The sequence below is a fragment of the Maniola hyperantus genome, chromosome 1 (assembly GCF_902806685.2).
Source record: "Maniola hyperantus chromosome 1, iAphHyp1.2, whole genome shotgun sequence".
In the NCBI taxonomy this organism is placed as follows: domain Eukaryota; kingdom Metazoa; phylum Arthropoda; class Insecta; order Lepidoptera; family Nymphalidae; genus Maniola; species Maniola hyperantus.
Window position 1 is genome coordinate 17,119,047 of NC_048536.1, and position 15,008 is coordinate 17,134,054.

The 15,008-nt window shown below is 38.5% G+C and overlaps 1 protein-coding gene across 1 annotated transcript; it reads left to right on the top strand.

The window, feature by feature from the left end:
• The first annotated feature begins 1,977 nt into the window (after positions 1–1,977).
• LOC117996890 (transcription factor SOX-14-like) lies at positions 1,978–14,431 on the top strand. Its single transcript, XM_034985031.2, has 3 exons — positions 1,978–2,501; positions 12,027–12,324; positions 13,121–14,431. Exons 1-3 carry the CDS (start codon positions 2,299–2,301, stop codon positions 13,283–13,285), a joined length of 666 nt encoding a protein of 221 aa, XP_034840922.1. The 5' UTR covers positions 1,978–2,298; the 3' UTR covers positions 13,286–14,431.
• Positions 14,432–15,008: the final 577 nt, after the last annotated feature.

Consider the following 15,008-nt stretch of genomic DNA (forward strand, 5'->3'; position numbering starts at 1 on the left):
ACTTCAAGGAATATTATAAAAAAATAATTAGCGAAATCGGTTCAGCTGTTCTCGAGATTTGCGATCAGCAACACATTCAGCGATTAGCGAATTGTATTTTATAATTCCCTTATTTTCTACAGATGAATAATTTGTTAAAAAAAATTGTCATTTACTTTTTCACTTTTCAACAGGGCCCCAAATTATTGTGTGCCCCAGTGCCCTGGCATGGCCTAAGACGGCCCTGTACATAGGGCAGCAGAGGTCAGATCCATAGTTCGTCCTCATGAATGGAATGTCTAATAGTCACATTGAGGGCGGCTTGTTTGCGACCGCGGCCCTCTGTCATGGAAATTCCCTCCACATTCACTCCTCATTCACTCACCAAAGCTCGAAGTACCTACTATTCAACATCACTGTGATTCTATTATCCCTGCAGGTACACAGGTAGGTAGGTACTTATATAAAATATCTACACTGCTTAAACTAGGTATAAGTATAATACCTACCTAGATTTCATTTGTACCTAGGTATTATTTTTAGGGTTCCGTACCTCCATAGAGTTACTTATGCCACATCAATGCGTACCTCAAAAGGAAAAACGGAACCCTTATACTTAGGATCACTTTGTTGTCTGTCTGTCTGTCAGTCAAGAAACCTACAGGCTACTTCCCGTTGACTTAGAATCATGAAATTTGGCAGGTAGGAGGGTCTTATATAGCTGGCTTTAGGGGAAAAATCTGAAAACCGTGAATCTGTGGTCACATCACACAAAAAAAATTAAATTCTTGACATAAACTAATAATTAGTAGGTATTTTCAATTTTCGAAGTAAGATAACTATATCAAGTGGGGTATCATATGAAAGGGCTTCACTTGTAAGTACATTCTAAAACAGATTTTTATTTATTTTTAGGTATATACCTAATAGTTTTTGATTTATCATGCAAAATGTCGATAAAATACGATTGTATTACGGAACCCTTAGTGGCACTTGGCTGGTTTTTTTATATAGGTAGGTACCTAATTTGTACTTAGGTACTTACCTAACATTTTTCTTTTTAAAAGACCAAGTTTTTCTTGTCAAAGAGTTTGTTGCCGATTCTTTTTAGTAGAATCTGCTTTCTGAATCCGTGGTAGAGACCTATCGGTACAGATAATCCTACATATGTACCCACCTACTTAATAAATAAATTCATTTTCCAATTTCAATTATTTCATTACAACATTCAATTATTTTATTATTTTTCTCACCTTTTAATTGACTTTCTAATCAGACATGATGAGGTTTAGGTTGTAACGTGCTTAGATACACTTACCTATCTATAGATGATGCCTATGTTCACTTTAGCCTTAAAGGTAAGTTATTAGGTAGGTATACTACCTACTAGGTATTCATTAATTTCTTACCAAAAAATAAGTTATTTACCTTAGTAAATCTAATTAATTTTATTCTTGTAAAATTAGGTACCTAGTTAGGTATAGTGAATAAGTAACTTAAAAGTACTTTAAACCTACCTATCTACAAAATAATAAAATAAAAGTCAGACAACCCAGCTATTTATTATTTTCAAATCAAGGTATTTTTTCCTAATAAGAATTTTTAAAAAGTAAGTTCCATTCATATTTAAGATTTTTTTCTACCGTGTGAAACCATCTTTATACCACCCTTACAACATAATATCCATACCAAAGTCTACAATACAAACCCGAGTCCCAATCACCTCATACATTACAAATCGAATCCATCCAATTACCGCGTCTAACCAAGGTTGCGGTTTAAAAAAGGAATTTAATCTCGCTAATAAACATGCTCACAAGAACACACGGGCACCTGTTGACAACCGCGAGACTCACAGCTCCTCAGCCAATCAGTGCCCAGCGTCCGCCCACGATTCGATCTGATTGGCCGTTAGAGCTAAGGGGGGAATCGCGAAAGGGGACATCGCAGCTCTGAGCGCTAAACATGACACTGTCAAGAAAAGTGCCGCATTGAGCTTTCAGAGCTTTTCACGCGCGCGGAAAAACAATATTTCGATTTTAAATGTGATTAAAACTATTTCATTATTAACATATTCTTGAAAAGCAAAATAATCTAAAATTTTTAACAGTTATCTGTGTTTTAACAACATTTACATTAAAAAAAAACTTATTTTTAAGTTTCGAAACTTGCTTTATTGTGTTTTTAATCTGTACGTAAGCGCTAGAATTCAAAAAAAGAACGTTAAAATAATGCAACAACAACGGAACGATAAAAAACGAATGTTTAATTTAAATTAAGAATCTGTTGTAAATTAAATTTTCCAAAATTGATTTAACAATGTCACTCGGTAAGCAGCCCTCGGACCATATAAAGCGGCCCATGAACGCGTTCATGGTCTGGTCCAGAGGTCAGAGGCGGAAAATGGCGCAGGATAACCCGAAAATGCACAACTCTGAAATATCCAAACGACTCGGTGCGGAATGGAAACTTTTGAGTGAGATGGAAAAGAGACCCTTCATAGACGAGGCGAAGAGATTGAGGTTGGTTTTCAGTTATCAATTATCATAGACTAGCTCATGCTCGCGACTTCGTCCGCGTGGACTAGGTACACAAATTTCAAACCCCTATTTCACCACCTTAGGGTTTAATTCAAAAATACTTTCTTCGCGGATGCCTATATACTTATCATAATAGCTATCTGTATGCCTAATTTCAGCCCGATCCGTCCAGTAGTTTGGGATGTGCGTTGATAGATCAGTCAGTCACCTTTTCGTTCCTTTGAGAACATTATGGAGAATTCTCAGACATGCAGTTTCCTCACGAAGTTTCAGAAAGTGATATGCAGGTAATTGGTTAAAACGCACATTATCCTACCTGCCTAAGTCCGAAAATTTAGAGAGAGATGCATGCTCGGGATCAAACCCCCGATCCCCCAAATTGGAGGCGGACGTCTAAACCACTAGGCTATTTTTGATATTATCTAGTATTTAAAGATTATTGTTCCTTTAAACTAAGAAAAGATGTGGGCATAAAGAATATATTTTTCGCTGCCATTATTGGAGCTTAAAGACTCGCACAACTAAAGTTCAATCAGTAACCACTTGCAATCAGGTGAGACGCCTGATTGTCAGCTCGCTTTTAATTATAGATAATCAGTATATTGTTCATTTATATTTTTTTTAATGATAAGTGGGCAAGATCTAATACGCAGACGTACGCATTGAGGGTCAAACCTCTGTGGTTTTTTTGCAATGCGTGCTATCTAATATAGTTATTTAATTTTTCTGTATGTTGATAATAAATAAGTATAAAAAAAGATGTGAATCCCTAGCTTTGCTTTGCGTACTTAATTGAATAAAAAATTCAAGATGAATCAGATAAGAGCGTCAGCGAACATCCGTCCCTCAATATTAGCTTGTTCAGCCCTCATTCGCACGGACGCTTTTCGAACACGCGTTTTAAAAAACGTCGATTAATACACTACTTTTTTTTGTCTTTAAAAAAAAGAATATTAGCCATGTTAAAATACTAATATTCCCTTTTCCTCTTGGTCGATTTAAGATCATAGTGATGTATCAAAGGTTCAGTTGATCATAGTGGTTCAGTTGTGTATAATATTACATTTAGCTCACACGAGCTGAGTAAAAAGGAAGCATTATAAAATTAGTAAATAATTACTAAAATAATTCAAGTACCTAGAGGTAGGTAAGATTTGGTATACTAGTGCTTTAAAAAGGGTTTTAGGATATGATTTATGTAAATATATATTTTATTGAGTAATTAGGTGATCTTAGATGTTATTAAATAATTTACAGCAGGTGATTGAGTTTTTTTATAATTTTTATACCATTAATTCCATTGAACCATCGACTCGCAATGTTCTAGACACTTTCCTAAAGTTACTTATAGCTACCGTACCAACACAGTTGGTGATTTTTTGCCGACACTATTAATTTTTCTTCAAAATCTGGTAGCACTGGAACTTCAAAAAATGTTGTTTAAGTAATTAAAAAATCGACTAAGTATAAGTAACGGGCAGCAGCAGCGCGAGGGATTTAAATAGTATTTATTATCTAGTAAATAGAGTTCATAATTGCAATTAATAAACACGAGAACGCTGCCAAAGAGCATGAGGCAACGAAACGGCACGGCGCGGCGATACGAAAATCTTTGAACTGCAGCACAGCGGTTTCTAAACGCACGTTTGAAAAGTGCACGTGTTAAAGGGTGCTTAGATATCTATGTTGCATCTTACTGCACTACCGGTAAAGCTCTACAAATCACTTTTTGTCTCTATGTGTGGTATAAGTAGGTACTTATAAAAAATCGGTAATGTACCTACAACTCGGAATTGGACACGAAGGTTCCGTACCTACCATCGTACAAAAAATAAGACTTTTTTTAAACATTTCAGGGCGGCCATTTTAATTTTTTATTATTTATTGTACTACTTACTTACCGGCAAAGCTCCACAAAAAGCTTTTTGTCTCTATGTGTGGTATAACTAGGTACTTATAAAAAAATCGGTCAAGTACGACTCGGAATAGGACACGAAGGTTCCGTACCTACCATCGTCCAAATGTAACACTTTTTTAATTTTCATGGCGGCCATTATAATTTATTTATTACTAGCTTATACTCGCGACTTCGTCCGCTTGGACTACACACATTTCAAACTCCTGATTCATCCCCTTAGGGGTTGAATTACGAAAAATTGTTTCTTAGCGGATGCCTACGTTGTAATAGCTATCTGCATGCCAAATTTCAGTCCGATCCGTCCTGTAGTTTGAGCTGTGCGTTGATAGATCAGTCAGCCAGTCAGTCACCTTATCAGTTGTCAGTTTATTGTAATAGCAGCAATAGAAATACACATTCTGTGAAAATTTAAACTTTCTACGTATTACGGTTCCTGAGATACAGCCCGCTGACAGACAAGATGGACGGACGAAACAGCGGGTTGGGTACGGAACCCTAAAAAGATCAGTTTTTGTCTGAGATAACTAACAGTTGCCCCTTGTTTTGTTATGCGTGTTTGTCTTCAGATAGGGAATTAAGTAAAATGGTCTGATTAAACAGTTTGTTCTAATGTGAGACCTACGCGGGTTGTTTAATTAAGCATTTTTGGATTCTGTTTCAATATTAAGATGTGTTACATCTTTTTTATGTGAATTTTGAGTGTGACATAACATTATCTTTTATTTTAAAAGGACCAGTTGCACTTGCATGTCAGGTAGTTCAAGTTACAGAACCTTGGTGCTAGGTAGGTAGTTAGGTACCTACTACCTACCTACTTTACGGTTAGCGCTAAACTTTGAATAACTTTCTGAGTTTCTTGTGGCCTCTTCTCAGACCTGGACGCGTTTGGAACCCTAGTAGCTTTAGTTTTAAGTACCTACGTATTAATTATCACCACTTATATCTTCTAACAAATTAAAATTTTAACCATCAGTAAGCGTAAAATTTTACCTATTCTGAATAAATAATTTGAGTTTGAGTTTGAGTTTGAATATCTACCAATATTAAAGCAAATAGTATTCATGCCACTCTAATAACCAAATATAACCCCAACAAATTAAAGCCCCAAAAAGCCCCGAAAAGACAATTATCTAGTACTTAGCATTGTCATAATATTATTATCTTGCAATGTTGGGGCGCCGAAAATTTGTATGGGCTTTGTATACTAGATATGAGTCCCGCAAATTGCTAATGCGCGTGGCCGCCAACCGACCGAAAACCCAAATACCAATTTTCGTGCAAATAACTTGAAAAATGACGGACTTTCATACAAACTTCCATCCTCCATTTAACCCACTTAGGGGTGGAATTTCGAAAAATCCTTTCTTAGTGGATACCTACTCTTTACAAAAAATAGACCCTCCAAATTTCATCTCTCTAGGACCAGCGGTTTAGGCTGTGCGTTGATATATATGTCAGTTAGTCAGTCAGTCAGTCAGTCAGTCAGGACTTTGAATTTTTTATATATAGATAGATTAAGTAGTATGGACCATGTTATACTTAGGTATAGTGTGAGAATACCCAAAGGTTAAAGTGATAAGTTTTAGTCATAAGTTTTTTCTCTATGTATATACTTTATAATAGTTTTTTTTGTATTGAAATAAATAATGTCAAACTTAGCTTTTAATGTTCTTACACCTCAAACTCTCGTTACTTCAAAGATTTATACAAGAACCATTAGGGCCCTCTCTAATAACCGTATAGCCCCAACAAATCAATCCAAAAAGCCCCGAAGACAATTATCTGGTGGCATTGTCGTAATATCTTGCATTGTTGGGGCGGCGCGTTATCGGGCAGCGCCAGGGCTATAAAAACAAGCTTATGCCTCCAGTCTAGCTCTTTGTGGGAGATATACGTACAAACTCGTTCACATAGCGGTTTGCATTTTGTCCTAGCGCAGAGACCGCCACTTCTGTGGTTCTATAACTGGCTATAGGTATTATGTTGGAAACATCTACATATTTATTTTATTAGTTATTGTCTGTTCTATAGAAATGTTTAGCAGTTTAGCAGACTTTTACAACATTATGGGGAATTCTCTGAGATGCAGGTATCGTCAACACAAACATAATATTTGATCGGAAAAATAAGAGAAATCGTAGATACTAAATCTTGTTGGATGCAGAAAGATCTGGAATAGGAGTCCAACACATAATTTTTTTTTAAATAATTTATTTTTGAATTTTGAATTTAGACACAAGAAACGAGTTTCCTACCCTCTACACTAGGAAAACCCTGTATTGCAGAAGGCAGTTACAAGTTTTCTAAAACTAAGGACTTAATATATTATATCTAAAATTATAGGTAAGAGAACGAGTTTCCTACCCTCTGTACTAGGAAAAAACCTGTGTTGCAGAAAGGCAGGCATTATCCCGGGAACACTCTTACTATTATATGGTTACTGGATAAGGTTGTCGAGACATGGTCGCTATTTGCCTAAGAAAGGTCAGAGTCACTCAACAGGCGATGGAGAGAGCTAAACTTGGAGTTTATCTACGTGATTAAATCAGAAATGACAAGATCCGTAGGAGAACTAAGAGTAACCGACATAGCTCAACGGTTTGCGGAGCTGAAGTGGCAATGGGCAGGGCACATAGTTCGGAAAACCGATAGACGTTGAGGTCCCAAGGTGCTGCAATGCCAACCTCCCACCAGAAGACGCAGTGTTGGAAGGTGGATGGACGACATCACACGAGTCGCAGGGAGCCGCTGGATTCAGGCATGGAAGCTTGTGGAAGTCCCTATACAAGAGACTTATGTCCAGCCGTGGACATCTATCGGTTGATGATGATGATGATAAATAGATATGAGACTTACTGCCGTACTCAGAGTCGCTTATTCGTTACTTAAGATTGAGTTAAAACGAGACAGATTTATGTGAGAGACATAGCTCTGTCTCGTTTTAACTAAACTTAAGTAACGATTAAGCGACTCTGAGTACGCAGAATAGTAATTTAACGATTGTCCTCAAATTGGTAGCGCACCCTCAACATCACGTCTCGACGTGTTTACCCGCAAGTGGAGATGCTCAATAGCTAGTGTCCGCCAGCGCCTCGCCGAGGGCATCCAGAACTTAATTTGGTCCGTCTGTTTGTTCCCACTATCGGTCAACACTCGCACAATGGCCGAAAAGGCGCGGCCGTGTTTGCATTATACTTATTTTTTATCAACTATTTGATCGGTCGATAGAATGCTCACAATGTCTTGGTGTTATCGCCAAGCTTGCGACGGACAAGGCGACTCTTTGGTTGAAATTATATGTACAGTAGGTAACGATTTGTATAAATGCGCCTTATATAAAAGGCCCTTTATTACTTTTGAATTGACACCTAAGTATAATTTAAGTAAGTCATCATCATCATCATGATCAACCTATCGCCGGCTCACTGCAGAGAATGGATCTCCTCTCAGAGTGAGAAGGGTTTGGCCATAGTCTACCACGCTGGCCATATGCAGATTGGTAGACTTCACACACCTTTGAAAACATAATAATATGAACTCTCAGGCATGCCGGGTTTCCTCACGATGTTTTCCTTCACCGTTAAAGCAAGTGATATTTAATTACTTAAAACGCACATAACTCCGAAAAGTTAGAGGTGCGTGCCCGGGATTGAAGCCCAACCTCCGATTAGAAGGTGGACGCCCTAAGCACTAGGCCATCATAGCTCGTGTATTGCAAATTGCAATAGGGCCGGGCCAAAGGGTTGTTTAAACTTAAAAAAAAAGAATCGTCAAAATCGATTTATAATTGACGGAGTATAGGTACTCGCGTAACAAACATACAAAAAAATTAATTAAAAAAAAAAAACAGTCGAATTGAGAACCTCCTTCTTTTTTGAAGTCGGTTAATAAATAGGGCTTCTATGGAAAACGGGTGTATCACTCGTTTAACCACATTACTATGCATAATACGGCGTAAAATTAACAAGTAGGTAGGTTGGTATATCTATAGTTTTTTTTTTTTTATGGAACACAAACAGCTTTTACAGTTACAGTTTTTAGGGTTCCGTACCTCAAAAGGAAAAACGGAACCCTTATAGGATCACTTTGTTGTCTGTCTGTCTGTCTGTCAAGAAACCTACAGGGTACTTCCCGTTGACCTAGAATCATGAAACTTGGCAGGTAGGTAGATCTTATAGCTGAAATTTGGGGAAAAATCTGAAAACCGTGAATTTAGGGTTAGATCACACAAAAAAAAAATTGTGGTCATGAACTAATAATTAGTATTTTCAACTTTTGAAGTGAGTGACTATATCAAGTGGGGTATCATATGAAAGGTCTTCACCTGTACATTCTAAAACAGATTTTTATTTATTTTTATGCATCATAGTTTTTGAATTATCGTGCAAAATGTCGAAAAAATACGACTGTAGTACGGAACCCTCATTGACCGGTTTTTTTTAGTTACCTGGTTATACGTATTTAAGAATGTACCTACTTACTTAAATATTGTTTGTGAAGATAAGTATCTTATTAGTTATACAAATGTTTTTTATTTATTTAATTCACTGACCGGATGCGCTGAATGCAATATCTGCAGTCGTGCAAGTAGGTGGATACCTACTTACCTACATCGTGCATTGCCTCTACATATCCACGCCTCACTTCCACAAGTAACCTCTAAAATAGGTCAAGTAATGAGTCTATACTTAGGAACAATGGGTTCCGTCTCTATGGCGGGTGCAGCGGCGAACAGGCCAAGAGGCGCAAATATGAAAACCACAATGGGAGCTTCGTATTCGTGCCTTTTGGTGTGGAGACCTTGGGGCCGTGGGGCCCGAGGGCTCGAGCTCTTTTTGAAGAAATTGCGAAAAGAGTTATCGAGTCAACCGGGGACCCGAGAGCTGGCAGCTACCTTGGTCAAAGAATTAGTTTGGCCATCCAAAGGGGTAATGCTGCCAGCATCTTAGGTACAATGCCTCGCTGCGGTGGTCTCGATGAGGTTTTAGATTTAATTTAATTTATTTTAGTTTTAATTTAATGTTGTTTTTTTTAGATTTAAGTTTATTAATAGTTTATTTATTAAACTTTTACATATAGAGTTATACCTAAACTCTTCTTATTTTCCGTTGGGTTGACGGAAAGCTTTTTTATTTTATTTGACTCACTGTTTAGTTCCGTACACACACTTCCGTGACACTTTTCTTTTAAAACACGGAACCCTAAAAGCCAATATAATATACCAATAACAATATCAACAAACAGACAGATATAAAGCGTCTTTTCATATCGAGAATCATATCGATGTATCGATATTTACCCAAGTCGATTAAGCTGGTCGTAGTTATACGGCAAAAAACCCCGATATCTGAAGATAGGTTCTTTTTTCTGGAGATATTCTGTTTTTTCGGTTATCGTGTTTGTTTGTGGCAAACAGTAATGAAGGAATTGATAGTGTGGCGGTCGATGACCTCTATTTTTTTATTGTTGTTCCCGTAAACGTTTTTTGTGACTTGTGAGCTGTAGATAGGCGGACTTATGAATGAAATTATGGATCTTAGACATTTGAATGATGTTTTTAGTTAAAACATCTAGATTTTTAACAGCCGCACTCAGAGTCGCTTAATCGTTACTTAAGGCATTCCTTATCCATACTAATTCATGCCTTAAGTAACGACTAAGCGACTCTGAGTGCGGCCGTAAGAAATGCGTTTTAATTGAAACAAGAGCTAGTACAAATGACTCTATTCTAATTAATGTTGCTAGTTTGAAAACGCGTCAACTTAAATTATTAGGCGAAAACTTATTTTTTTTTAATTCAGATACAGCCTACCCCTTGACTGCAATCTCACCTGGTGGTAAGTGATGATGGAGTCTAAGATGGAAGTAGACTAACCCGGAAGGGGTATGGTAGTATGGTAATTATTTGAGATGAAAAATTTAGTCTAACCATGGCGTTGATTTTAAGCAGTTTTTACTTTCAGTGATTTTCAAAAATTTTCATACACAGGTCAGAAATTGAACCCGCTCTTACTTTCAAAAATCTTTTAAGGACATGGATAGGTACCTGTAGTACGCGACAGGTCGAGATGGCAATCGGGTATGAGGCGGGTGGGAGGCCCCTCACTCCCGCACGTCACCCGCGCTATCCCGCACCGGATTAGCGCGACGGCTATGCGGGTCGTTTGCTATCTCGATCTGTTGCGTACTATGAGTACGTACCTACTTAACGAATAATGACGTTAAAAATCAAAGATACACAAATATAAAAGTAGGCACATTGTAAAATGCGCGTTTTTGTATACCTCTATTTATTCCTAGCCAAGCCTAAATTCCAACATTCAAAGCTCCACAGATATGAAAAGGCCCGATATTCAGCAAACACCGTTCAAAAACCTCATACATACGAACTATCATCCCACCCTTGGTCCATTCGAATAATTACAATCGACTCGCTGACAATCGCGATTCTATCACAAAGCTCGCATAATCGCACTCAGTGTCGATTCTACCCCATCCCTTCACGTCCAAACCGCCGAACCTGTCCACGCTGAATTGGACTTACGTTGTATGCAATAAAGTGAAAAATTCAATGTTTTTAGTTAGGGATGTAGTGTAGGGTGTGGTATGACTCTCGATTGTGACGGGACAATGCAATAATCCGAGTATTGTTGGATTGACATTGTTGTTTTAAGGGCGGTGGGTGCGCGCGACAATTGTCCGCTTTATTGCATAAATAATAATGTTATTCTGGCCGGTGGAGCGCCATTGTCGCGTTTTGTCGCTAAACTTATTGCGTCCAATGAGATTAAAAAGTTAAAGTCTGATCAAAGTTTTGATTCTCCGAGAAACAGTAGAAGATGAAACGCAAGTGCAATCAAAACTTCTATCAAATTGTAACTTTACAAACCTACTGGGACCTTGGAAAAGGACGTGATATTCGGGGGTCCTATGAGCACTTTTGTCTAAGCAATTTATTATCACTTGCTTAAACGATAAAGGAAAACATCGTGAAGAAACCTGGATACCTGAGTTCTCCAAAATATTCCCAGATACACTGTTGCATTCCATTTTACTGCATTTAGATTGTAATTTAGGCTACGATGGCATAGCGTGCCCGTGTGGGACAAAAGTCGCATAAAAATTAAGACCTTTTAAAAAGAAACTCAAAGTTTTTTTTTTAATGAAAATATTACTACAGAACTATAAGGAATTAATATTGTTACTAACACACTAACTCTAGTATATATATAGTTGTAAATTTAAATTTAAATATGGACTAAGACTGGTCTGAAATAAATGATTATTTATTTATTTATTTAAAGCTAGCCTTATCTAATTACCTACTATACAAATCATGCCCGCGTGAAATGGTGCCAAGAATACTGGCTGCATTTCCGCGCTGGTCAGCCAGGCTGATCCGGTGCGCAAAAAATGAGCCATGCCCTTCTGTCACCAGATGAGGCACTCACTCAAAGTTGTATGAAGTCTGCCAATTCGCACTTGGACTATGACCTAAACTCTTCTTATTCTGAGAGGAAACCCGTCCTCGGTAGTGAGTGTTGCCAATAAATTGATGATGATGAAGATTTTGTAACTTTATTCAACAGAGCACTGCACATGAAAGAGCACCCAGACTACAAATACCGCCCACGAAGGAAACCGAAAGCCTTAATCAAGAAAGAACCTAAATTCGGCTTCAACATCAGCGGTCTAATGGCGCCGGTACCTCGACTGATGACGCCGCTACCCCAGCCGGTGCCGCAGCTATCTGTGCCGCATCATCTGTTACATGACAAACCTGATCTGGGTAGAGCGCTGTTCCCGCCCATACCTTACCCGTTCTACCCGTTTGCAAAGATTCCGTCTGATGAAGGGAAGTTTGCAGCAGAGCTGGCGCATTTACAGGTATCAGTCTCTGCAATTCTATTTTTAATTAGTATCTATAGAACGCACCTACTACAAACGCTGCTACCTGCCTCTTCATATCAGTACTTCTGGTAAAAGACGGACGCTATTCGGCAGCGGATTAAAACTGTTTCATTATCATATTTTCGATAGTCAGAAAGACGGTACTGCATCATCTGTTAAATGGTAAGCCTGATCTGGGTAGAGCGTTAGTTCCCATCCACATTTTACCCTCTCTACCTGTTTGCGAAGATACCGTCTGATGAAGGAAAGTTTGCAGCACAACTGGCGCATTTACCAGTACCTACCCGAGCTTTTTCATGTTTGTCCTTCTTTATCCAAAAACTACAAATGGAGAGATAAGGCTAGCTGCGTCTTTCTGTGCCAAGATAAACTGTATCTTGGTTTGTCCGCTGCTCATGGTTGAAGGGCTTATTCTCGTCTTGTTCTCCGCATCATGCATGTAGGTACCAATGTTCTTCGCACGACACGATCCTTATTATCATCTTAAGCCGGTCCCTGGGGCAACTGTAACAAACTGGCGGCCAGCAAGAAGTGTCGAATGAGTAACCAAAATTCGCGAGGAATAGCATCTGCCCTTAAATAAGTCACATCGTGATAATCACGACCGCTCTGCCAACGGTCCCACAGAAGATAAACTCTGTAACTCTAATCGTTCAATTCCCTTATCTGTGGGCGCGCGAGTGGCGTCTGCTCGTGGCTGGCTGAAGCTCCGTTCCCCACGCATCTTCTCCTATGCGTTGTTCCAACACTAATCAACCTCGATCTTCCACAGGCACTATACGGCGGAGCTCTATACAGCTCAGCACTGTACAACAGTGCACTATCACCATGCGGCTGTCCCCCTCGCCGTACCCCGTCCCCGCCCGCGGACGTCAAACGTCCCGTAGCGTACGTCCTCATGAAGAGTGACGAGGAACCGCCGCAGCACGTCATATGAAGGCCGGTGCCGCTCCCGGCGCGCCCCTACGCGCAATGGGAGCAGCCTTCCACGTCCACTGAGAGGGACAGTACCCCTGATAGCATATAAGTGGCTTTAGGACGTTGCTAAGAAGTGCAATATCGTTATGTGATTTTTTCAAGATATTACAGGCGCTTGTATTACTCTTCAAGTAAACGTTAACTGTGCGTAAGTAGATCTTTTAGTTTGGACGCGAAACTTGCGGGAAAACATGTTTGACATCTTGAAATTTGACAGATTTACCGTACACTTAACGTTGGGAAGTCCATCGAAATTCTACATCATGAAATGGAATAATGTAAAGACGAAATACTTATCCATACTAATATTATAAATGCGGAAGTGTGTCTGTCTGTCTGCTAGGTTCAACCGATTTTGACGAAATTTGGTACAGATATAGCTTGCATCCCGAGGAAGGACATAGGCTACTTTTCAGGGGACCTACGGGATTTTTAAAAACCTAAATCGACGCTGACGAAGTCGCGGGCATCATCTAGTTTAAAATATAGCGATGTGGCTTGTGGCAGCCTCATACCTATAGCTTGCCTGATGTTTTTGCTAAGTGTGGACCCGGCTATTATGATAGCGTTCAAGACAATATTTGGCCATGCCTTGACTAGCGTTATGTTTTGTATGCATTAGCCCATGCTATGAAGAATCATTGTGTTAATAAAACTTATAAGTTTTTGCCATTAAATTGAAAGAATCTGGATTTATTAAAAAGAAATATCACATTTTCAGGTACTTACCTACTTACTTATTGTAAGCCTAAGTTGCTCGCGACTTCGTCCGCGTGGACTACATAAATTTCCAACCCGTATTTCACCCCCTCAGGGGTTGAATTTTCGAAAATCCTTTCTTAGCAGATGCCTACGTCATAATAGCTATCTGCATGCTAAATTTCAGCCCGATCCGTCCTGTAGTTTGAGCTGTGCGTTGATAGATCAGTCAATCAGTCAGTCACCTTTTCCTTTTATATATTTAGATTTTGCTTAAGTATAGTTATACTTGCAGCAACGTAGGCCCACGTTATGGCCCATTAGACATCATGTCCATAGACTTAGGTACCTAAGTCATCCAGTAATAGATCAAAAAATAAAGATCTATCCCATTACAACAATTAAATTGGACAATTTAATCAGATATTATAATTATTAATGAATTGTTAATATTTGTAGATATGTATTAGACAATGTGCTTGAATAATTAATTATTAATAGTTTGTTCACGTGTTTTCTATTAATTTGTTAAACGGAATGTCTTCCTTATAAATTAATATCTTATTTTATGTACTTACTAGCTGATGCCCGCGTGGATTTAGGTTTTTAAAAATCCTGTGGGAACTCTTAAATTTTCCGGGATAAAAAGTAGCCTATGTCCTTCCCCGGGTTGCAAACTATCTCTGTACCAAATTTCGTCAAAATCGGTTGAACGGTTGAGCCGTAAAAAGCTAGCAGACAGACAGACAGACACACTTTCGCATTTGTAATATTAGCATGGAATGAACTTTGACTCCTTTTTCGTCCATATATGTACCTACTCGTAAGAGGTGTAACAAATATACTTAGTCGTATAATATATTTTTAATTTCCTCAGATATTCTCCTTTGAAATTCACCATGCCTACGCAGTCTTTCTTTCTTTTTGTAAATGCCTTTAAAATAAATGCTGAATGTAAATACTTCACTGCAATTCCCATAAAA